Source organism: Ictidomys tridecemlineatus, chromosome 1 (assembly GCF_052094955.1).
Source record: "Ictidomys tridecemlineatus isolate mIctTri1 chromosome 1, mIctTri1.hap1, whole genome shotgun sequence".
Classification (NCBI taxonomy): Eukaryota; Metazoa; Chordata; class Mammalia; order Rodentia; family Sciuridae; genus Ictidomys; species Ictidomys tridecemlineatus.
The window spans coordinates 140,107,653-140,133,312 of record NC_135477.1 but is presented as its reverse complement, the minus strand read 5'-3'; the positions used below and the strand labels follow the sequence as shown (position 1 = coordinate 140,133,312).

The 25,660-nt window shown below is 35.7% G+C and overlaps 1 protein-coding gene across 3 annotated transcripts in view; it reads left to right on the top strand.

The window, feature by feature from the left end:
• The first annotated feature begins 294 nt into the window (after window positions 1-294).
• Prr16 (proline rich 16) overlaps window positions 295-25,660 on the top strand; it is a 232,798-nt gene continuing 207,432 nt past the window's right edge. The window contains exons 1-2 of one of the 3 annotated variants that reach the window (XM_040272270.2): window positions 295-362; window positions 478-1,159. In XM_040272270.2, coding sequence (XP_040128204.1) covers window positions 1,001-1,159 — 159 coding nt within the window. In that variant the 5' untranslated portion in view covers window positions 295-362; window positions 478-1,000. Of the gene's footprint in view, window positions 363-477; window positions 1,160-2,204; window positions 2,289-25,660 lie in introns of those variants that run through there. The other 2 variants (XR_002484608.3, XM_078048491.1) reach the window with 2 other exon arrangements.

Below are 25,660 nucleotides of genomic sequence, written 5' to 3'. Positions count from 1 at the left end.
GCAAATTCTTAAATTTAACTCCCACAAGAAATCCAAATAGGACCCCACTCCCAAAGCATACATCACAGAGGTAATAAAAAGAGACAGATTCCCCCTTCCCTCCCCCACACACAAAATGCTGGCACCTTATAAGAAGTTAAGAAATACAACCAAGATGACTCAGACAGTCTCAGGGGGATTTTATTTTGTGTATGGGACTTAAAATTCATAAATCCTCTATTAGTTCTGCGGGATCGGCAGCGTTTGGCTACCTCTTTGACCAATACTTGTTAAATGTCAAGATTCCAGGGAGTGAGGAGGGGTCGCTTTATGCCTCCCGCACTTCTCTCCTGCAGAAGTATGTTTAACTTGCAGGTCATTCGGTAAAAGATCGGACTTCTCTGGGCATTATTTGGTTCTGAATCATTATTTAGGATCTCTTTACTGACCCGAACTCCAACTTCTGATCTTATTGTGGTTCTTTCTAAATTGATACAGGTCTGTCCTGGCGGGTGAAGCAGAAAGAATACTGCCTACATGTGAGAAGATTCATAGCAGGCTGCGATGATGGGGGCATTTCAGGATCCAGACGAGGGGGCGGGTAGAACGCGATGTCTCCCGGAACCTTGATGCCAAGGGGGTCGGGGAGAGACCCCAGAAGGAAGTAGAAGTGCGGCGCGGACTGCCGCTGACAGACCTTGGCACAGCCCAGAGCCCCTCTCCACCCGTGGGGAGTTAGCGCGTGTGTGCGCGAGAGCTGCGGGCGGCGGCAGGAGGAGGCGCAGGCGCGCTGCTCGCCCGTCTGCAGCCCCGCGCCGAGCGCCGCGTCTCGGGAGTTGATGGCAGCACCACAGTGCGGACGCCTGGCCGATCGCGGAGCGCAGCCATCCGCCGCTGCCCAGGGAGCGCCCAAGATGTGGGGGGACTGGGGTGGAAGCGGCTGTAGCAGCTCCAGAGACGGGGGCGCGCAGCAGCATTTGCTCGCCCGCCTGTCCTGACCTGCGTCGCTTGCCCCCAAAGAATGTCAGCCAAGTCCAAGGGGAACCCCTCCTCGTCCTCTCCAGCCGAGGGACAGCCGGCAGCCTCCAAAACCAAGGTGAAGGAACAAATCAAGATCATCGTGGAGGATCTGGAATTAGTCCTGGGCGACCTGAAGGACGTGGCCAAAGAACTTAAGGAGGTGAGAGGGTCCGGGTGGGGAGCGAGTTCGCCGCCTAGATCCCCTCGGGGTTCTGGGTCCCATTTTTGCTTGGGACCTCCTGATTTCCAAACTCCTAGGTAACTACAGAAATCTGCCTGCAGACGGACTTTCTCTGCTTCGGCGACTCTCAAGAAGAGTTGTTGTTGCACTTTTTTTTTTTTTTTTAAATCAGGAAGAAAATCAACTAGTGTTTTAATCGATGGACCTGGAATGGTGGGAGGATAAACGCAAGAGCGTATCTCTGTATGTGAGTGTGTGTAGAGTCGGAGGAAGGGGTTAACTGGGGGTGTGTCAGCAGAAGAAGGCATGAGCAACCCGGCCAGAGCGTGCAAGATGCCCCCTCTTCTGCTGTCGTGCTCTTCCAGAGTCCCTTGGCACGTCTGTTCCCCGCCTGGCAGCCTCCCTAAGCCGGGGCTGAAGGGGGGCCGGGCTCTGGGCCCTGGGCCAAGCCGGGGAGGGCAGTGTGGGGGAAACTTGGCTTTGGCTCTCCTCCCCTCCTCACAGAGCCCCGCTAGAAAGAAAGCGATCGGGGCCACTATCAGGAGAATCCAGCTTTGGGGATATGAAGGGATCTGGGACGTTCTCACTTTCATAATTCCTTAAGAATGGCTTGCTGTCTGTGAATGTCACTCACACAGTAACTCCGGGCCTTCTCGCCATCCCATCTGTCCTTCCTTACCTCCTTCCTTTCATCCTGTCGCCACTAGGCATTGAACCTGGGGAATGGGGCGCGCGAGCAAGTGTGTGTGTGTGTGTGTGTGTGTGTGTGTGTATGCGCGCGCGCGCGCGTGTCGCGTGCGTGCTGGGGTCTTGCCACTTGCGTCCTGACTACCAGGAACTGGGACTGTTTTGATTTTTCACCTCCCCCACCCCACTTCTGCCCCCTTCTAACACCCCCACCTCCTGGCTAGTGATCTGGATTGAAAGGAGTGGGGACGTTGGGGTTGAGATTAACTCTGGTGCTGGCTCCGGGCGGGGCCGAGGGCGGGGCTGGGAGGGGTGAGGTCTAATAAGAGATGGCCTGGCTGCTGGTGGCGTCGCAGAATCGCTGGTGGCAGAATCCCAGAGCGCTGTTCCCCCACTGAATGGGCTCCTGGTGGAATTCTTGGTGAGGGAGCCCGCAGCCCCAGTTGCGCGAGCGCTGACTTTAACTTTGAAGGTGGTGGTGGCCGCGGGCGGAAAGAGAAGGGGTGGGGCGTTCATAGTCTATACCCCAAAGTGTAATTCTGTTTTTGAAGCTAAGGGGAAGGAAATTGAGGGTTGTTTTGCATAGTTGGCCTCTAGAGATCATTCTCCCTTAATCTCCAATCCAAATTTAAGAAAAGAGTCACTCCTTCCTTCTCCTATTACCTCCGTGAACTGAGCCCCACAATAAGATTTAGGTCTGTTGAAATGGTCCATCCGTTGCCAGGGTCTGTTTTGCAAATGGCGAATTCATTCCTACAGGCTCTTCAAACAGAACAATTACTACTAAGGTCCTGAGAGCGGTTGACAAAGATGCGGGCATAAAACTTGTTCCCGGTTGCAATGCTTCTCCAGGGTGATTGCTTCACAACTGCTTGACAGATGGAGGGGTTATGCATCCAAATGCAAGTGGAAAGATGCCGTTCATTTCTTTTGTTATCCTTTTACTTGACATGTTAGGCAGGCTGTACTTTCATTCACAACATTATATCATTTTTAAAAATGAACAAATTGGGCACGTTTCTTTTTATCACAATTATACTTAATAATTGTTGAGTTTTCTAAAGTGGGGCATATATGGGAAACTTACAGCAAGCAGTGTAGTAACTTATCTTCTCCAAGCTGAAATTGAGAGAAAGAGGGTCAAAATTCTGCATCTGCATCTTTTGTTATGATTTGCCAGTCCACTCACTATTTTGGACAGAATAAATGACAAGCAACTACATGTGGCCATAGTTCTGCTTGGCATCACTATTCTATGGACATTTGGAGACCAAGTAGATACAGAGAAACTTTTAAGGTCTCTCTGGTTCTTGGGTAGAATCACAAAGATGTAACCAAGTAAATGAGTCTTCATTTAATTGAGGCTCTTTTAAGGGAAACAAATAGTTAGTTCATAAAGGAATATAAACTCATAGGTAATGCATAACCAAGTAGATGAAGTAATCTGAGAGATCTGAAGATAAAATTTTCATTTGATATTTTGGAAGTTTTTATTGGCTCTCAGGGTCTATTCCACTAAAAATCTCAGCATGAAACTGAAATTTATGCATGATAAATGATGCATTTTGCTTGTCAACCACTTTTGTGTGGACATCATCATCTTAGGTTTGAACAAGGAAGTGTATATACTATAACAGACTCAAATCATTGACCATTTATGTAAGAGTTATTTTGAGAGAAAATATTTATAGAGCATGTTGAACTTATGACACCCTGCAGTTGTCCTGCATTTATCTTTTTTTTTTGGAGAGTACTGCATATGTGACTGAACATGTCTTTTATTTAATTTGAAGAAAGGAAACACTGAAAAATTTAAATTACAAGCTTGTTGGTTTCTATACTCATGACTTGCAAATTTGTTACTTTTAATTGATCACTTTTCACATTGAATCTGAAATTTCATATACATATATATGTATGTATATATATATACACACACACACACACACACACACACACACACATACATACATATACATACACTCTGGAAGTTTATATATATAAAATAGAGAGAAATGCTCTAAACTATTATATTTAGAATTTTAAATTACTTGGGGCTGGGGTTGTGGTTCAGTGGTAGAGTACTTGCTTAGCATGTGTGAGGCACTAGGTTTGATCCCTGGCACCAAATAAAAATAAACAAAATAAAAGTATGTGTCCATCTACCACTAAAAAAATATTTTAAAAAATTTTAATTACTGTCAATGCTATGCTTCTAGACCATTGTAAATTTTGACAGGAATCTATGCTAACTTTTTATTAACTTGGATTGGAAATTAAAAGTTACAAAGTGACTATGCCTGGATTACTATGTCAGTCATCATATGATATTTGTTTCTTTTTTTGTTGTTTTTCATTGCAATGAAAATGCAATTTGAAGATATTCTGTCCTTTATCTTTGCATAAACTGTCAATAATGTGGAATATTTGTTGGAAGTTATTTCAAAGTTGCATTCTTTATATATTTCTAGACTTCAGTCATTTGAATTCAGATAACAAAGTAGATTTGGACTTAGTAGAAGCTGCTTGAAACACTAATAATTAGTAACAAAATAAAGTCTATCTGGTAAGAAAAGTTGTTATTATAAGTGTCTTTTGTGATTAGGGTTTTAGTTACATTTATTTAATCATTTATAATTGGATGTATCTTGGAAGAAGACAGAATTCTGCCCTTGTAATTAAACAAAACTTGAAATAACTTGAGTTTTCAGAATCATCTGAGTTATTTCATCTTCTATGCAATAATGAAAAAGCTTCCATGTAATTCAGTATATTTATTCAGCACCTACCATGTTTCAAGTACTATGCCATCTTTTACTGTTACTAAGATGAATGCTGTAGTATATGGCCTCAGTGAGCTCAAAAGTTTATTTGGAGTGTTTATTCTGTTTTTCAACATGAGCAATATAAAAAGAGATCACTGCCTTTAGTAGCCACTCTGCCTCTGGGTATAGGGAAAGAAAGCAGACCCCAGAGTAAGATGAGTACATGTTCATTTATAAACCAGTATTTGTAGTATGGTACTCCTTGGTGAAGAAAGTAGAAGCTTAAAAGGACAATAAGATATTAAATTTAAATATTAAATAAGAAACTACAATGAGTCCAGGTCATCATGATTAGCATAAGTGTAACAATACCATATACGGAAGTTCTCATATCCAAATGTTATATTTAAATACTAGAGACTTCTGTGAAGGGTAGGACCTTTACAGAAATGAAACGTCAAACAAGAAAGATTTTGAATCTATCTTTGTAGAGTGGATAGGTTTTCAAAGGTAGAAGAAAAAGAATTAATAGATAACAATTCTGGAATACGAGATTAACCCATGTTGCTTTTCTTTTACATTGAAAAAAGAAAGAAAGAAAAAGAGTGGATAAAATTAACCTTAACTAGTGTAGCAGATGTTGATGATTCTTTTTCACTAAAAAAAAATGTAGAAACAAAGCTATTGCTTTTTAAAAACAGTTCTCAAATAATCCAGCATCTTTAGTAGTAATTTGCCTGTTCTTTGTTGAAGAACTCACTAATAAGTTGTTTTGCATCAATGTAGGTGTTAATATGGAATCACAGATTTCATTGGTTGGAGAGAGATTAATATCTCTAAATAATAGCCTTTATCTGAAAACAAAATTTATTGCTATTTTAGCTCAATTCTTTTTTAAGTTAGACTGTTTATAACCTTGAACTTTTCTTGTAGCATTTCATTGTACAATTTTAAGTCATAGAAATTGAATAAACAAGAAATATATATACCATATATATACATATGTGTGCATATATATATGTGTGTATGTGTGTGTATATGTATGTGTGTGTGTATATATATTGTGAATCATTGTGTCAGTAACATGGAAGAGTCACTCAAAGACTGGCCCCCATGAGTGGGCAGGTTTGTTAGCATTGTGGCTGTGAACTGGAAAACACCCATTATTTTTCTTATACTGTCATCAAACAAAATAAGTTCCCTTTATTAGACTAAAGTTTAATTTTGAAAACTGAAAATCTATAGCAAATGGTTTGATTTATGATTGATGAAAACAGAATTAACAATTATCTACAAAACATTTTTACTTTTAAATGTTTCTTCTTTTTTAATAGCTTATCTGAGTTCTATATTTATTGCTGTGGGAAATTCTACAGTGTTTTTGGTTAATGAATCCAGGCATATTAACTTATTACTAAAACAAATTACAGAGAATAATCTCTGGAGTATTTTCCAAGTTCTGAAATTGTGAATGAATGGAATTTAACAGTTCATTTAATAGTAGGAATAGCTGTTCTTTTACTACTTTATACAACAGCCTACTTTCCCAAATTGGGTTATATTTAACAAATACTATATATATATATATATATATATATATATATATATATATATATATATATATATATATAGTATTTGCTTTTCTTAAGCCTGATTGCCAAGCATATTAACAAGAGAAAGAAATGATTCTAAGAAAATAAAGATAACCAATAACCATCCCTCATTGTCTCTTTCCAATGAATTAAACCATTCAGCACTCTGAGAATTAACTGATAAGAAATTCAAGCCACCTTAAAGTAATAGTGTGCTTCAGGCAACGGTGAAGTAATAGATAATAAAATCAATATAAGAGGTTTCATTGTTACCTGGATTAGGTTTTTTTTATCCTTGCTGCTGTAAGGATCTCAGGTATTTAAATCTAAATGTAGGAAAAGAGATAGAAATACAAGTTTGAGCTAAGCATATTTTCCCAAACAAAATAAACTACAGAACCTTCTACAGAGGAAGTTCATGAAAAATTTCATGGGCAATTTTTGAAACTTGCATGATAAAATTCCAATAGTGTTCTGATTTGGTTTGATTGACACATGCAAAACTGACATCAAGCTGAAACTGCAAGATTAATACACAACAAAGGGCACTGCATTTTTAATGAACCAATTTCTTCTTTTTTTTAAATTTTAGAAGTAACATAGTGTGTGTATATATATATATGCATTATATATATTATATAAACATATATAATACACATATTATATAAGGTCTAGAAAAATTTAGAAGGAACAAATAAAAACTATTCTTAATACTATACAGAAATAAGTATGCTAAACATTTTACTACATTTCCTTCCAGTTTATTTATTTATTTGGTGCTGGAAATGGAAGCCAGGGCCTTGTAAAAGCCATTAAGCTACATCCCAATCCCTCCTTCTTTTGTATTCATATTTTAATGTAGATAAAGTTATAAAAATCATGAATTATGTATTATGGTATTTTTTATTTTCCTGAATAATATTAGATCTTAACCGTTATAGATTAGCCATTAGTTACTTCATACTTCCCTTAATGTGGGTATTCTAATTACGATTTTTGTGGTTATTGAATGTCATTAGAAAAAAAATAGCATTGGCAATAAACATAGCTATAAAGATAAGTTGCACTTTTTTATGTGTACTCTTTTAAGTGAGTTTATTGATATTAAGTCATTTAATCAAAGTATATGAAAAAGTTTCTGTTTTCTCCCATTTTACAGATAAGCAAAATAAGGCCTGGAAGGTTAAGGCACTAGCTCAAGGTCTTTTGCTTTTAAGTGAAAAAATTGAGGCTTCAATATCAGATATTTTATTGTCAGAGCCTGGGCATTTCACTGTAAGATCTATTGTTTTTTGTATGTTGTTGTTGTTTTTACGTTTTCTTAGAAGCCAAGGATATAAAGCTTAGCAGTTTTCGATCCATATTGCCAAAATCTCTTTCAGACCGTGTTCACCGTATTTGTTCCCAACAGCAGTATATGTGTGGACAATGTTTCCTAAATTCAGAGTGAAGCTAATAATCCATTTACTTTAAGGCTTGCTCTATAATTTATTGTCTTCATTATAACTATCATTTTTGGGGATTCACTTAAATTCCAGCACCAGCATTGAGGTAAAATTAGTAGTGAATAAATAAGAATTTCCAGTTTGCATTTTTCAAATAAGTAGATGGGGCAGTGAGTTGCCTTTAACCTATTTTGTCTTCAACAAAAATGTTGATGAGAATATTGCATAGCTTTTGAATAGTATGGCTGAGAACATAAAGGAACAACATGAGTATTTGTTGATACCTAGCATTGTACATAGGTGTTTTCAATGAATAAAAATAATTTGGAACTGGGGTTGTGGCTCAGCAATAGAGCGTTTGCCTAGCACATGCCCTGGGTTTGATCCTCAGCACCACATAAAAATCAATAAATAAAATAAAAGTATAACATATAATTTGAGATTTATTATCTTTTATTGTTATCAAATTGCCCTTGAAGGCAGGAGCTGTCAAGATGGTTGGGATTTGATGGTGGTTTTTCTTTTTAATATGATTGATGAATTAGAGAAACTTTTGAATTCTTAACCACATGCAACATTATTAAATAGGCTAACGATATTATGTATATTTTATAAATAGTTTTATATTGTGCTATCAATTGTAAGCCACATATAAATATCCCTCAACATATAAGTGGTGCATGAAATATCTTATTCTACAATTCTGTTTGTTTCTGTTGTAGTGTAAAATTAACAGAAATGTTTTCATTACATTGAAAGTCAGGTCATTAGGAAGCACTGCTCTAAATTGAGGTTTCCCGTAGGATCTGGAAATCCAAAGTCAGCACTACGTCAGCTCTAAACAAGAGCCAGAAAGTAACATTAACTGAAATGAAAAAAATAATAGCTAACTAATGCTCAATTCAAAGTACCCTCACTTGGTGGCCTATCAACTCAGGACAAATATTGCCTTATTTGGCAGAAGCTATTTTTCTTTCTGAGAATGAAATGACATGAGGATTCCAAAGGAATTAAATTTCCAGTCCCAACTTTCAGGCAAGAAATATTAATATTGTAGGACATAACTTGTACTGATGATCTTTGTTACTCTTTCTTAAACTTTGCAAGTGTTACTTCAGTTCATGTTTGAGGTAAATGGTTACTTCCAGAATGTTTGAAGTGAATTAATTGGACACCTATGTCCAATGACTCAGTTACGATGCAGGTAACATATGCCAGACTTATCTGGAAAAAGCAAACTAAACTTGATGGTTTCTAACAGGGTCTCTTCCATAGTACCACAATGAAAGGTAACATATGAGTGTATACTTGCTCTTTCATAATACCAAACCTTAGTCTAAGATTTCAAACTACATGGCGATTTGTTGGAAAATTTTTAGTTTAAAAATACTGTTCAAATGAATTGCCTTCTAACTTCAGTGATTTTTAATTTTTCCCCTGTATCTAATGGCTGTAAAAAAATTGAGAGAATCAGGGAATGTTTCTCTTGGAACAAAAGCTCATACAAACATCAGTTTTGCCACATGTCCAGAGAATACTGGGTAGGAAGATATGACTCTAAGTGAAGAGAAAAAACAAGTGATTGCTTGCCATAACCACCCCCACCTTTTAAAAAATTAGAGATTGCTTGAGGTTTAGCTTCATAATTTTCAGGATTACAAATCCTGGGTATATGAAAATGAAATAAAGAAATGCAGATGGCTATAATCTGATGTTTTTATTCTAAAGAGCAACCGAGTGGCATATCAGTGATTTCTTCCTTAAAAACCCTGATGGATGTATCTCTAAGTTGGACAAAAATGTATTTGTATAAATGCATATTATAATTACACACACTTACAAGCACACACAATTTAGTACTTTCCAAAAACTGCAGAATGTGCATGTGGCTACAAAAAAGGACAAAATGGCAAATCAAAACCACCCTAAGATACCATCTCACTCCAGTAAGATTGGCAGCCATTATGAAGTCAAACAACAACAAGTGCTGGCGAGGATGTGGGGAAAAGGGTACTCTTGTATATTGCTGGTGGGACTGCAAATTGTTGCGGCCAATTTGGAAAGGAGTATGGAGATTCTTGGGAAAGCTGGGAATGGAACCACCATTTGACCCAGCTATTGCCCTTCTCAGACTATTCCCTGAGGACCTTAAAAGAGCGTACTACAGGGAACCTGCCACATCAATGTTCATAGCAGCACAATTCACAATAGCTAGACTGTGGAACCAACCCAGATGGCCTTCAATAGATGAATGGATAAAAAAATGTGGCATTTATACACAATGGAGTATTACGCAGCACTAAAAAATGACAAAATCATGGAATTTGCAGGGAAATGGATGGCATTAGAGCAGATTATGCTAAGTGAAGCTAGCCAATCCCTAAAAAACAAATGCCAAATGTCTTCTTTGATATAATGAAAGCAACTAAGAACAGAGCAGGGAGGAAGAGCAGGAGGAAAAGATTAACATTAAACAGGGACATGAGGTGGGAGGGAAAGGGAGAGAAAAGGGATATTGCATGGAAATGGAAGGAGACCCTCATTGTTATACAAAATTACGTATAAAAGGTGTGAGGGGAATGGGAAAAAAAAACAAGGAGAGAAATGAATTACAGTAGATGGAGTAGAGAGAGATGATGGGAGGGGAGGGGAGGGGGGATAGTAGAGATAGGAAAGGTATCAGAATACAGCAGTTACTAATATGGCATTATGTAAAAATGTGGATGTGTAACCGATGTGATTCTGCAATCTGTATTTGGGGTAAAAAGGGGAGTTCATAACCCACTTGAATCTAATGTATGAAATATGATATGTCAATAGCTTTGTAATGTTTTGAACAACCAATAAAAAAATGCTTATACAATAAAAAAAGGACAAAATATTTCCAGAGTTCATTGTAAATAAAGTATATTTTTCTCTTAAAACTTATGCCAGAGGTCATCCCATTTTTGTTTTCCCATGTGACATTAATTTATGAATAATGAGCTATATTTTGAATTTCTAATATGTGTAAGTATTATATTTAATAACCCTAAAAGATGCAAACATGAAGAAGCTAAAGAACCTGCTCTTGAAGAACATCACCTTTCCTAGGGTGAACTTCACCTCTGGTAGGGTGCTTTAGACTTAAAAAATGTGTGAAGGCCTTATAAATAGATTGCAAAGATAGGAGCATTTATTTTATCTTCCATTTAAATTGATTTCTGAGTTAATGAATTGAAACTTTGCTTAATAAGATATGTAATAACTCCTGTAAATGCATCATCCTTCAGAAATGTAAAGACAAGCCCTGTAAGTTTGTGTATATGTTGCTTTATTATTTGACATTAGAAAATCCTGTTATTATATCATGTGATTTTCATACATGCTACTAACACCACAACTTACATTTATGAAGCAAATCTTTCTCAATGAGAATTGCCAAAGAATAAAAATGCATTAGAAAACAATTAACAGTTATTGTTCCTTAAACAATTTATTAAACCCTTACTGTTTTATATACCTTGCAACAACAGATCTTATACAGGTATGTCATGTCTATACTTATGTTAATTTGAATGTGATATCTGAAAATTATGACAGAATGATTAAAAAAAGTAACAAGTCCCTTTAATTTGTGTGATAATGTGACTCTAGAGCTCAACTGTAACTAACTGAAGACAACTTTATAATTTTAAAACCCAAATATCAGAGATATTTTATGTCTATTTAATTACATATAGAATAATGTGTGATTATCTCTTTGTTGAATGGATCATGTTTTTTGTTTTGTTTTGTTTTATTTTGGTACCGGAAATTGAATTCAGGAACACTCAACCACTGAGCCACATCCCCAGTCCCATTTTGTATTTGATTTAGAGACAGGGTCTCAGTGAGTTGCTTAGTGCCTCAATGTTGCTGAGATTGGCTTTGAACTTGTGATCCTCCTTCCTCAGCCTCCCAAGCTGCTGGGATTCCAGGTGTGTACCACTGCCTCCATCAGATGATGTTTTTGATACATGTTTAGAATTCTATTTTTTTCTTTTTTCTTTTTATTCTTTTTTTTTTACAATAGGAGAATTTTGAGCACAATAGGTGCTCATTAACATAGAATTAGATAGAAGGGTAAGATCTCAAACTCTGAAGCCAGATTGCTTCATTGCACATTGCTGCTGTGCAGTATTTAGCACATTAAATGTTCTTCGCCTTCATTTCCTTTTAAAAATGCCAATAATAAGGTTTTCTACAGAATAGGCTAATTATTGGGGATTAAATGATTATATATAAATCAGTATAGTTCTCATGCACAAGTCAGCCCTACATAGGTAATTGTCATTATTCTTATTTTAATTTGTCTTGAGCTCCTTTATTTAATTTTTCAACATATAGTTGTTTAGGACCTACCCTACATGAGGCACTATTCTAGTTGCTGGGGATTTAGTGGTGAACAAAACAAACAAAATTCGTGAGAATTACACAGTCAGTGGGGAGGGCATGAAGATAGGTCAGTGCCAAATCATATCATATATTAGAAAATGACAAGTCCTCTGAAATAATAGAAGACGATAATGGAATAAACAGAGTTGGGAAGAAGGAGCAATTTTAAATAGGGTGGTCCAGAATAATCCTTGTTGAGAGAATAACGTGACAGCCATGGAGGAAACACTTGGTGGTGAAGGAGTGTGCCATTTGGAACTATAGCAGCACTTAAAGTCCAAGGAGAGGGAACAGTAGTGTGAGGACCCTTAGTAGTCAAGTGTCCCATGCGTTTGCAGAAAACAAGGAGGGCAACATACATGAATGGATGAGCAGGGGAGAAAGTAGTAGTTTGAGAGAATCAGATGGGCATGGGGGACACTTCTCAGGATTTTTGACTCAAAGTAGAGACTTTGTAGGGTCTTGAGCATAGGAGTGACTGGATCTGATCTATGATCTGATCTATTCCATTTTTTCTTTTCAACCTTTAATCTCTAGGTCAATGTCTCCTAAACTCAGCAATGCTGACTTTTTGCATAGTTGAATCTTTGTTGTGGAATGCTTTCCTGTATGTTGTTAGGGTGGTTAGCACCTCAGTGGTCTCTACCAACTAGATGGCAGTGTAAGAACTCAAAATATCACTAGACACTAACACAGACCCCTGGAGTTAGGGAAGTCACTTGTTGAGAACTACTCTCAGCTCTTCCTAAGTATTCAGTGTTACTGAATGTTTGCTTTCTCTACCTTTTTCTATTCCTTAGGCTCCTTCATCAAGCATTTTGACTTTATGTTTTTGTTATCTTATCTGTGTTATCTTTAAAAACACCATTTATTATCTTTACTTACACTTACTTGACTTATTTTCATCACTCGACCTACTTTTAAAATAGACCTTACCATTTTCATTCATCACTTCCCCTATCTTATATTCCATTTTCACAATAAAGTAAAAAATTAAACTGGAAAATTTCAAGGGGTTTGAAAATTTCACAAGGAAATAAAGATTTAACTGAAAAAAAATATTAAGGTACATGTGTGAATTTTAGGATTTGGGAAAAAATGGGAACTCTGGACAATGGGCACAGCCAAAAATGAGCTATTTCCTTTCACTGACAGTTCATGAATGAGGTCAGTGGCAACTCTGAATAGAAGGGAGATTTTTTTTTTTTGTCTCACTCATGAGTTAGTTTTATGTGTCTTCTACCTCTGTTGCTGTATAGACAGGAGAAGTTATAATGGTGTCCCTGCTCTATGGCACAGCACCCATTATAGAAGACATATGGTGAACGTGGGAATGATAACATACATGGTTGACATCTGTTCTGTGCTCAAGATGTACCAGGTGCTGCTCTGAGTTAGCTTACTTAATCCTCAGAGTCACCCTTTGAGGTTACTATAATTATTTTTAATACAAGATGGCAGAAACAAAGAAGTGAACCAATATAAAGACACATGACGGAGTTGAATTCTGTATTTCCTGCTTTAAACCTTGTCCATTCAAACTTCCCTATTCCTGGCAGCAACATATTCATCCTGGTGTTTTTCCTCTTTCTCCTCCTGCATTTCCCCTATCATTTATCTTTTCCCCCCTATTTAGTCTTCCCTCTTTTCTCTTTCCTTCCTCTTTTCCTTTATTCCTCCTTTCTTCAGTTTCCTTATCCACTTTTTTTGATATACTTTATATATTATTTGCTATTCAAACATTTCTTTGGGGATACTTACTATGTAGATAAAAGAGTGAGCCAAACATATGTGGTCCCTGTCATCTTGAAACTCACAATTCAGTAGTGAGCTATTATCCAAATAATAATAGAAGTTATATTTGGTGAAGGCTGTCAAGACTTTAAAGGGAAAAGTTCAAGATGCAATAAACGCATTACATCATTGCTAAGCAGGAGATTTCAGACTGGCTGCCTTCTTTTTCCCACCGCTCTCTCTCTAATACCTATGCTATTAATTTCATGGATGATGTTTTAATAGACCTAGCACTAATCTTTCTGCTTCCCCCTAGTCAATTCATCCCCAACACTGCCAGCTAAATCTTAATCACTGTTTTCTTCAGGCCACTCCCCTATTTAAAAGATCACTCACTGTCCTATTACCTAAAATGTCAAGTGGCCACAGACGGATTTTTTGCAGAGTCGCAGCAATTTCCTGCTTCACCAGTGCTTGGACAGAGCCCAGCGCTGGCAGGCATCCCTGCAGCAGCCCTTTGCAGCTCTTCTCAGTGCACTGCTGAGTTGCCCAGGCCCGCCCGCCTAGCTCACTCCTGTGGCCCTACAGGGCCAGATAACCTGGAGATCTGTGCCTCTTGTGTCTACCTGCTTACTACTTCGACCTCATGGAATGGCTTTGAAGAACTCTCAAATACTTTCTTCACCAGTTTACAGGAAGAAGGGGAACACTCGCGAAATCAGTGAAACTGTAGAATCAACCAGGTGACTGAATCTTCTTCAGGGAGTCAAGAAATCAGACTGTGATGTTTGGCAGGGGGAGCTGAATGCAATGTGTGGGCCCAACACTTGGGAAAAACAATCAGACTAACATGAATTAGTACTGGAACTGTAAAACTGGCCATAGACAAAAATGGCCTTCCATCCTTGTATGACTTAAATGAGGTTCATTACTTAAATGAACAGGTGAAATATATCACATAAACCATATAACCAACTTGCACAAAGTGTAAGCTCCCAACTCTGCATTAAGCAGACTATCTTTCAGACAAGCACACCCTGGGAGACAGTGGTAATGAGAGCTAAGCCTCAGGAAGACTTCCCCATAGCCATCTGCAGACTTCTCTAGCCCCAAGGCAGCACATGCAGGTTGGGGTTACCTTTGCCTTTTCTACAAATTTTACCAAAATACCACTTAAGTTCATTAATTTGTACCATTCCTTAAAAAAAAAAAAAAAAAGTAACTCCCTGAAAAGTCACATGTTCAAATCTAACCTTCCAACCTGTTTGACTTTTTCTGTGTCTTCCCTTCGGTGAGTAGCACAGGGACCATCACAGGCAATCTACATCACATCTTTTTATCCAACTTGATATCTATACTCCCCATGTTTATTGTCACTATGTCTCTATCTCATATTTGCTTATCTGACTTCACAGTTGTTCTCTGTGCATTTTCTTTTTAAAAGCCTGTTAACTTTTCACTGCTTGTTACAAACCATGTAACCTTCAATTCAACATTTTAAGTCTCATTTTCATTATCTGATTAGGAATGGGAACTTCAGTATCTAATTCCAAGTAATAGTTATTAAGGGTATTAGGGGCTGAAACCAATCACTCCACTTGTGTGTGAGAGACTGTTCTTTCTAATCCACTGGGAAACAACATTAAGGATTCTCCTCTCTTTCTGGGTAATCCCAGTGGCTTGGGAGGCTGAGACAGGAGGATTCAAGTTCAAAGACAGCCTCAGCAGATTAGTAAGGCCCTATACAACTTAGTGAGACCCTTTCACACACACACACAGACACACACACACACACACACAAAAAAAAAAAAAAAAAAAAAACCGAGCTGGGGATGTGGTTTAGTGGGTAAATCCTACAGGATTTAATCCCTAGTACAAATTTTTTTTCTCCTCTCTTTCATATACCATCATATTTTTTCTCTTTCCATAGATGATTCCTATCAGCATACAAATAGGAAAAAAATAATAATAAATCCCCTAAAATAAATAAATTTTATGGAATCCACTTCTCCTAAAAATTATCATTATACTTTTATTCCCCTTTACAAAAAAATTGAAATCATGTATATTTGTTATCACCTATTCTTTCCTAAACCCACTCCAGTCAGGTCTGTACTCTCAACACTATACCAAAACTATCTCCACTAGGTTGTCAATGGCTCTGTTATTTAATTAAATGGTTCTAGCTTCTAATATTAAGTCACCTATTGGTAGCACTTGATAGTCTTTTTTATTAATCCTTCTTCACTTGTCTTGAAGAATTTGCAGACTATCTCACCTCACTGATTTTTTGTTTCTCTGATGTCTTTGCTTACTCTTCCTCTGGAATATCTTAACCCAATTTTTTAAATCTTTTTTTTTTTTAATTGCACTTGTTTTCTTGGTCCTTTTATTTGGTTTTGTGTATAAATTCCACCACTAAGTCTATTACTCTGAAATCTGCAAATTCAGCCCAGACGATTTATCTGAACTTGTATAGCCAACATTTTATTCTTTATCTCTATTGGGACGCCTAAGAGGCATCTTCACCTCACAGTGTCCAAAACTGTGTTCTGATCTCCCCACCCCAAACCTAGTCAGTTGGAGCTGTCTCCATCATCGTACCTTGGAGCCATTATCAATTCTTCCTTCTCTTATGCACTATATGCATCTCACCAGAAAGATTGGTTGGATCTATGTTCAAAGTCTTTTCAGAATCTGACCAATTTTTAACTTCTCTACTGTCACCACCCTGGTCCAGGACAATATCCTTTCTCACTGGGATTGTTACAATACTTTCTTGAGTGTTGTCCTCCTTTTCTCACCTAACTCTTTCTAACACTCAGATTCCTGTAGCAATTTTCCCATTTAACTCAAAGTGCTGACAGTGGCTACCTATCCTTGCAAGATTTTCCTTTCTTCCCCGTTATCCCTTTGGCTTTTCTTACTACTTTCTATCTAGTTCTCGTTGTGTTTGCTATGGTAATCTTGCTACTTTATGAACAAAAGTGCTATGTGCATTTTCACGCCTAAGATGCTCTTGAGATAACTCTTTTACCTCATTCAAATTTTGCTCAATGGTCACCTCACTGGGGCCTATTCTGCTAACAATTTATGTAATGATAGCACTTGTTTTACATTTTCTCTTTTCTTAATACTAATCAGCTTTTGATACACTGAACAACTTATTTCACATATGAATTATTGTTTGTTTCCCACTGCTAGAATGTCATCTCCTAGACGTTGATGTCCTCTGTTTTGTTTCTTTGTGTATCCAAAGTTTCTAGAACAGTGGCTTACATGCAGTGGATGCTCATTAAGTGAAACTAATAAATAACTGGATCTTTTCCAACTCAAAACTTAAACTTATGCTCTAAAATATCTTAAGGTCAAAGCTATCACCTTTTACTTTCCATCGGATAGTCACAATTTGCACAGAATGATCATACAATAGATATTTATTAAATGCATTTCATGTGGGCTCTTGTCTACTACATATTGGAGGGATGTGTGCGTTGGCTGGAGGGAGCTTGTGTTAACCCTCCTGTGATTGCATAATGTATTACTCTTGATATACCTATTCTGTAAAACTTAACCATATATAGAGTTGAGTTTTACAGAATAGGTATATATATATATATTTGATACTGGGGACACTCATCTACTGAACCATATCCCCATCCTTATTTTGTATTTTATTTAGAAACAGGGTCTCACTGAGTTGCTTATAATATTATCTTTTGAAATGACCAAAGGATCTTTAAGCAAGAGATAATATAGTGAATACTTACTATGTGTCAGACAAAGTTCTGAGTTTTAAAAAGTATCAACTCATCAAATCTTCACCCTTTTAATTTCCTATTGAGTGCTTCCAAGTTGTCCCTCCTATATGGAAATTCTGGAGATGGTTTTTCTACATAAACTGTGAATTTGGCCTAGGTTCTCAGGTTTTCACCATCAGAAAAAGGCTGGTTCTTATTTGAGAGTAACCATTTTATCTTTTAGGCACAGGGATGGCAAACTATTTGAAACACTTGATATCTTTAAAATCAGATATATTTTCTTCTCATAGAATATATAAACTAAAGTGAAGAGAGAGTATATCACATTTTATAGCATTTCCTTTTTTGGCTTAAATAATGTGTGTCTTCATTGTCACTAGTCTTTTCAAATTTTGTATTAACTGGAAAATGGCATATAAAGGGGATATGGAATATTATTTAAATTGAAAAAAAAAGATAGAAGAAATAAACCATCACTTTGGTGAGACCGAAACTCCGAGAAAGGAGGTGATATCTATGTTTGGCTCTGGTTTCTTCTTTTATACACTCCCTCTAGTGTTCAAATTATGGGAACTTATACTGAGCCTATACAGATGCTAAAGTGCAGATATTAATTTAGAAGTAGGGTTTTCCTAATCTAAAGTTATTTTGTTTTACTAGGAGATTATATTTTCAAGTTACTGAACTGTCAGACGTTGTATGCAAAACATATTCATTTTCCTTTAACTATGAAGATTTTCAGTCCTGTCCTGTCCATAGACATGTTTTTAATCTGTGCACTTCAGTTAGGGAGATTATTGGATTCCTGTCTTTAACATCATGCTGCATTGCAAACTTTTCCTTAGTTTTCATAATCAAAGTTCAGGTTTTAGTTTTACAATTTGAATATGAACAAAAACTTTCCTACATACTAAATATAATGCAAACTGGAAAACACTGTAAACTAACTAGAAAAGTAGCATTGAACATGGATATGAAAACATTTAATGACATCATTTTACTTTAATATAATGAACTGCTATTTAAATATATTTATTTCAAACTGCCTTAAATAACCAAGATATCTCTAGCAATAAGGGATAAGTGAAAAGAAAAAAAATATATGTACTATTTTAATTTAATATAAAGTATCAATAATTGCTAACACATAAAAAATCACTGTAAATTATAAAATTAACTTATTACTATTTGCTGAATTTTAGAAATCAGAGACTAATATTTGAATTTACTTGTTCTAAACTGACTTGCAGTAATTTTACTTATATTTATTTAATGTCTTATAACTTTTTAGCACTTTGATTCCTACTATCTCAGTTGCTCATTATCAGATGAAGTTAAAAAATAGAAAAAAAAATTTTCAATTATTTTTCTAAGACATTGTTTTCTGAGATATGTTAACTCTCTGGAAGTACATTATGTTAAAATGATGAATACATTTTAAAATGGAATTAAATACCCCAAATTCACCCTATAAGATTTCTTTAGGGAGATTTATATTTGATACCTAAACCTTGTTTATATCAGGCTGCATTTTTTACCCTTGGGGAGACTTACAACATTTCAATATACAAAATAATATGGCTCAGCCTGTGTGTTTGTGGTTGTTTCATTAGTCACAGATGGTATGCAACAAAATACTTGGGAGCTTAACGTTTGCATTTTGAAGTCACTAATGCTCATAATATCTAGTGGGTTCTTTTACTCATCCATAGTCCCTTGAGTTATTTAAGTTTTGTAACTCACTGAATAGTCAGCCAATAACACTTCTAGGACTTTTATAATGTGTGTGTGTTTGTGGGGGCAGGTAGTCATTGAGAAACTATCTAGGAGAATTTTATCATGTTTTTCCTTTGTCACTCCTCCAAAAACTGAAGTCCTAGCTTGTATATTAACAATTTAGTGTTACCTAATGGAGTTAACTCCTATAGTGTAAAATTTAGCTTTTTCTTAGATTTTCAGAGTCATGTTATGTTACTAGTGGTTTCTAATATGTATCTTCTTTCCTTGGGAAAAACTGATGAAGAAAAGGGAATTTTATGAAAAATCATTGACACCATAGCAGAGCTGCAGCCAGAAAAGAAAACTAGACCCAAGGTTGTCATTGAAAAGCTCACATGTGATCTATGTATGATACATCAAAGTATGCATGACAGTGCATTCTACTGTCATGTATAACTAATTAAAACAAATTAAAAAAAAAGAAAAGCTCACTTTTGAGGCAATGCAAGAAGGTTTTTTTTTTTTTAATTTTTAATTTTTTTTTTATTGGTTGTTCACAACATTACAAGAAGGTTTTGAGGAGAAATGATTGGGCTATGAAAACCTTAACCCAATCAGTGAATTAATCCCCTGATGGAATTAATGAGTGGTACCTGAAGGTGGGTAGGGTGGGGCTGGAGGAGGTGGGTCCCTGGTGGCATGCCTTAGGGGTACATATTTTGTATCTGGTGAGTGGAGTCTCTCTCTACTGCCTCCTGTTAGCCGCTTACCTCTGCCACACTCTTCTACTATGATGTTCAGCCTCACCTTGAGCTCTGAGGAATGGACCCAACTGTCTATGGACCAAGACCTCTGAAACTGTGAGTCCTCAAATAAACTTCCTTCTCTAAAGTTGTTTTTGTCAGATCTTTTAGCCACAGCAGTGAAAACACCATTATTTACTAGGTTAGTACAAGATGATGGTTTTCTTAAATTGTGAGAAAAAACTAAACCAATTAAATGTTTTTTAGTCTGAAAACTTAATCACCTATGCAATTTTAAGATATTTGTATTTCAGAACTATGGTTGTGACTCAGTATTAGAGTCCTTGCCTAGTACATGTGAGGCACTGAGTTCAATCCTCAGCACCACATATTTAAAAAAAAAAAACTAACTAAAGGTATAAAAATGTTTTTATTTCACTTTATACCAACAGTAAATATATGAGAATGATTGAATCCATGTCTCAAGAAGTTCTTTTCTAAACAAAAAGTACAGTGATCATCCACATAGCATGAATCTGAAGTACTTTTTAATGTTAAAGTAGATAGCAGGTAGTATTTTGGTTAATGTAGTTTTCTTTGAATTTTGTTAATTTTCAAGTTAAACACAACTACTTTACCAACATTTTAAAATATATCATTGCAGATATTGGTTCCATTATTAACACACACACACACACACACACACACACACACACAAAAGAATATACACGTACATATTATAAAATTCTCCCAGAAGTCTTTTGAAGGGCTTTTGGTTTTTGAAAAGTAGGAGTCAAAGTAATAATGAGTTACATTAATATCTTCCTCTAAATTGCAGGAAGCATATTATGTTTATCAGTACAGGCAGAATATGATATATTAACACAGCTAGAAGTATAATTTAAAAATAAAATGTTTCTGTGAAATTAAGAAAAGCTTCCTAATAAAAGTAACACTTCTTTAAAGTGTCATAAAAAACAGAATTTATTTAGTGGTAAAGAAAATTTTAAATTGTTGCATTTTTATGAAAGTAAATGAAGTTTATTTGCTTAAAGTACTTTCCTATTCCAAAATTAATTTTGAAATAATTTATGATTATAGTGAAATAGGTTTCTATTATTCAAGAGAACCAAGAAGTATCTAATTTGATTTAGTATCCAATCTGTTATTCTAAAAGAAAAAGGACTAATGGTTCTTTTTATGTTGCTGTTATGATTGACATAATTTTTGTATTTTTTGAACAAAGTTTATCATGGTAGCAGAAATTACACATATAATTATTCAATACAAAAAATAGGAAAATGATATTTTAAATGCATATTATACCTTAGCATTTTCTTCCTTATAATCATGATGTTAGGTCTTTATAGGGGTATAAAGTCTTTGTATGACTTTTATATTGTTTTACCTTATTAACTTACAGCAGGACTTTGTAACAGCCTAGCAAAGTATATTTACTAAAGATAGATCTGTACGTATGAAATTTAAAGTTTGTTCCTTGACAAGCATATTTAAATTATAGAATAAATAAGGAATTTTTATATCTGAAATCAACAAGAGTTTATTTAGTCTAACACAGTGTCCTGTCCAAAGCAATTCGTCAGGGAGTTCTATTCCAAAAAGTCACTCAAATTCCAGGCTCTTAATAGTTCCATTTCAACATAATATTGTCCAGGAAAAAGAAAAGGATTTAAGGAGAATTCATACACACTTCTGCGTTTTAGTCTGCAAGTGAAACAGATTTTCTGTACATACAGAAAAGTAGCCCCAACAGGAATGCAAGAATAATAAAGCCTTATAAAACTGTGATAGGCAAGAAATCAGCCAGGACTTAAAGAATCCAGTAGTATCTTGACCACAACTTTTTTTTTTTTTAAACTATTTCTGGATTCTTGCTTTTCAATTTAAGGCTTATGGACTACTAATTGTATCCAATAGGTTTTGCACACACGCGCGCGCGCACACACACACACACACACACACACACTAATTTCTTATAGGGAAGATCTGTCAAACTCAATACATTGGAAACTTACTAAGATAAATATTCTGCTTTTTGGAAACTGTATATCAGAACTAGGATTCCATAGCGAAATGTTACAAAACACTGTTTTTGATCATATGAATTGAATAAATGTCAGAATGTGTCATAAAAAGAAGAATCTCACCTTTAGTGGAGTCTTTGGCCTATCCTAAGTCAGGGATACATCACTTTTGATTGTACTTGTCAGGAAAAACTTCAATAGAAAAATAATGTGCCATTCAGTTTACAGTGAATACAAATTTTTGAATGCCTCAGGTGCCAAAGCAAAGCTAAGAACTTGAAATTACATGATCAAAGAAATGTCTAGAATTAACAAAGTGGTTCTTAACTAATTTTAACAAGGATCATGTATGAAAATAAACTTACTTTATTTCAGTCAGTTTTAACTTGGTCTTAGATGCCAAAGAATATTAACAATCTTAAGCTTCTATCCACAGAAGTTTACAGATACCAAATTAGAATGGATTTCAGGTATTAACTACCCTCCCTCAAAGGATTCATACACTGGCACTACTGTGAAACAGCACACTCCCCAACAATAAGGAAAAACCTAGAATCACTACTAAAAAACCATCAAATGCAGAATTAATAATATTTCTTACAGAAAGTAATATCCCTAATCCTCAATTATTAAAGTTATTCAATTGAAGTTAAATTTCCATTAGCATATTCTATTTTAAAAAGTGAGAAAATGTATAACACATTTTAAATGATTGTGAGATCAAAAAGTTTAAAAAAAATAAAAGTTTTATTTCCTAAACTGTGAGCTTCAGAAACATGGGATTTCCAAATATATCCTTTTTCCCATCAATATTAAGTTAGAATAAATGACATAATTCTGTCTTGAATTTATATATGCCATGTAAGATTAGAAAATTGGTAACTAGCCTGGTAAATAGTTATAAATTGTGTATATTACATGGTTTATATAATTTAATTATTTGTTATGTATATAAGTTGTTTGCAGTTTTGGAATATTAGAACAAAGCTGCTATAAAAAATATATGTTCAAGTTTTCACGTGATCATTAATTTTCATTAATCTGGAAGAAATGACCAAGCCTGTCATTACTGGATCATACAGCATATGTAATTTTATAAGAAACTGTCAAGGAGTTTTCCAGACAGGATGTGTCATTTTTCAATCCCATTAGCAATACATGATATCCAGTTTCTTAATATCTCTGCTTCTTCACAGCATTGTGTCAGTACTTTTTTCTCCTACCCATCCCAGCTGCATAGTGATGATATCTCATTGTGGCTTTGTATCTCCCTGATGGCAATAATATTGAGCATCTTTTCATTTGCTTATTTGCATTTCATTTACTCACTTTGATGAAATCCTGGTTCATGTCTTTTGTGAGTGTGTGTGTGTGCGTGTGCATGTGTGTGTGTGTATATATATATATATATGTGTGTGTGTGTGTGTGTGTGTGTGTGTATACATACAGATATAGAGTAGTGGGGTTACTGGGGATTGAACCCAGGGGTGCTTTACCTGTGAACCACATTCACAGTACTTTTTTTTTTTTTTTTTTTTTTTGAGACAAGGTTTTACTAAGTTGCTTGGGGCCTTTTCTCAGTTGCTGAGGTTGGTCTCAAAAATCCAATCCTGCCTCAGCCTTCTGGGTTGCTGGGATCACAGGCATGCACCATCACACTGTACAATTTTTGACAATTTTCTGTATATCTTAAATACTTGTCCCTTTTCAGATACAGAGTTTGCTAATATATGCCCTCAAACTAAAGTTTGTATTTTCATGGGGCTTTTTGTAGAGCAAAAGTTTTAAAATTGTGATGAAGTTTGGTTTACCAATTTTTTTTTATCATATGGGTCATGGTATTGGTGTCAAGTATAAGAACTCTTTGCCTAAGTCTAGAACCCAAAGGTCTTCTCCTGTTTTCCCTGAAATTTTACATTTTTGCATTTTACTTTCAGTTGGTGTTCCATTTTTGAGTTAGTTTTTGTATGAAGTGTAAGGTATGTTGAAGTTGGTGATTTTGCATTTGAATATTTACTTGCTTTAGCAACATTGGGTGAAAGAATAGCTTTTTTCAATTGAATTTCTTTTGTACCTTCAGTAAAAAAATCATTTGGGCATGCATCTTTATTTGGACTATTAGTGGATTTTCTCTATGCTGTTCCACTGTGTGTGTGTCTAACCTTCTACTGATACTACATAGTATTGATTATTGTATTGAAATTGTGTAGACTGATTCTTGACACTTTATTCTTTTTATATTTGTTTTAGTTTTCTAATTTATTTACTTTTCAAATAAAGCAATGATCTTGTTGGTAACTGCCAAAAGCCATTTTTTGAGATTTTAATAGGAATTGTGTTAAACTTTTATAAATTTGAGGAGGATTGACAATTTTACAATGTTTAATCGTTTTTGTCAGTTTTTGTCCAGGATATAGATCACACACCTGTTTTGTTAAATTTTCATGTATTTTTTCCTGTCATTATAAATAGTATATTGTCTTAAATTTTGGTATCCATACACTCATTGCTGGCATATAAAGATAAAATTAATTATTGTTGGTCCTGTGATCTTGCTGAACTAATTTACTTCAAAAAATTTTTATGTTTTTTTTAAAGCTTTTTAGATCCCCTGGGATTCTCTATGTAGATAATCATGCCATTTGTAAACAAGGGAACTAATATTCTTATTTTTCTGTGTGTCTTTTATTTCCCTGTTTTGCATTATTTTCACTGAGTAGACTCTCAAGAATTATATAGCAACCATAGTGAGTGGAAATCCTTTGCTTTTGCCTAATTTAAAGGGATGTATTCACTTTTTCAGTATTAAGTAAAATATTAGCTGTATATCTTCTTGCAGACTTTTTTTTTTAATCATCCTAACCTAATTTCCTCTCTATTTCTATTTTTCTGAGAATTTTTGTCATGACTGGGTGTTGCGTTTTGTCCAATGTGTTTTGCACCAATCAATATAGTTACGTGATTTATTTCCTGTCAGCTTCTTGCTATGATTGATGAAAATAGCCTTACACACTTTAGAGAAACATCACTTGATCATGATATATAACAACTTTTATGTGTAAGTGAATTCTATCTTCTAATACATTGTTAAGGATTTTTGTATCTAAGTTATGTTATGGACATGTTATATCCTTCTGGATATGGATATGGATATGTTATATCCTTCTCTGCTGAGGGCTATTACCAAGTAGGAATGACGCATCGAAATTTCCTTGCCAAGCGTACCCCATGCTGCTTAGAGGACATTCGATGGGACATTGCATGCATGCTTTAATAAGGTGACCTTGCTCAAGGACCAAGGCGGACCAGGGTTTAGAGCTGATCAGGTTTGAGGAAGTAACCGGCTCCTTGAGTTTAAGGCGTTGCCAGTTTAAGATAATGGGTTTTAGGGAAGTTAGAGGTTGAAGATTATTGCTGGGATTAGGGTGTTCCTGCTTGCTTGAGTTCTGTGAGATAAAAATGGGATTTGGAGACAGCCTCGTGGAGTAGGTGAATTGTGCGGGAGACGGGAGAACGCGATTGTCCCTGGACCTGTGTGGAGGCGGTGTGAGAGCGGGAATAAAGAATTGCTGT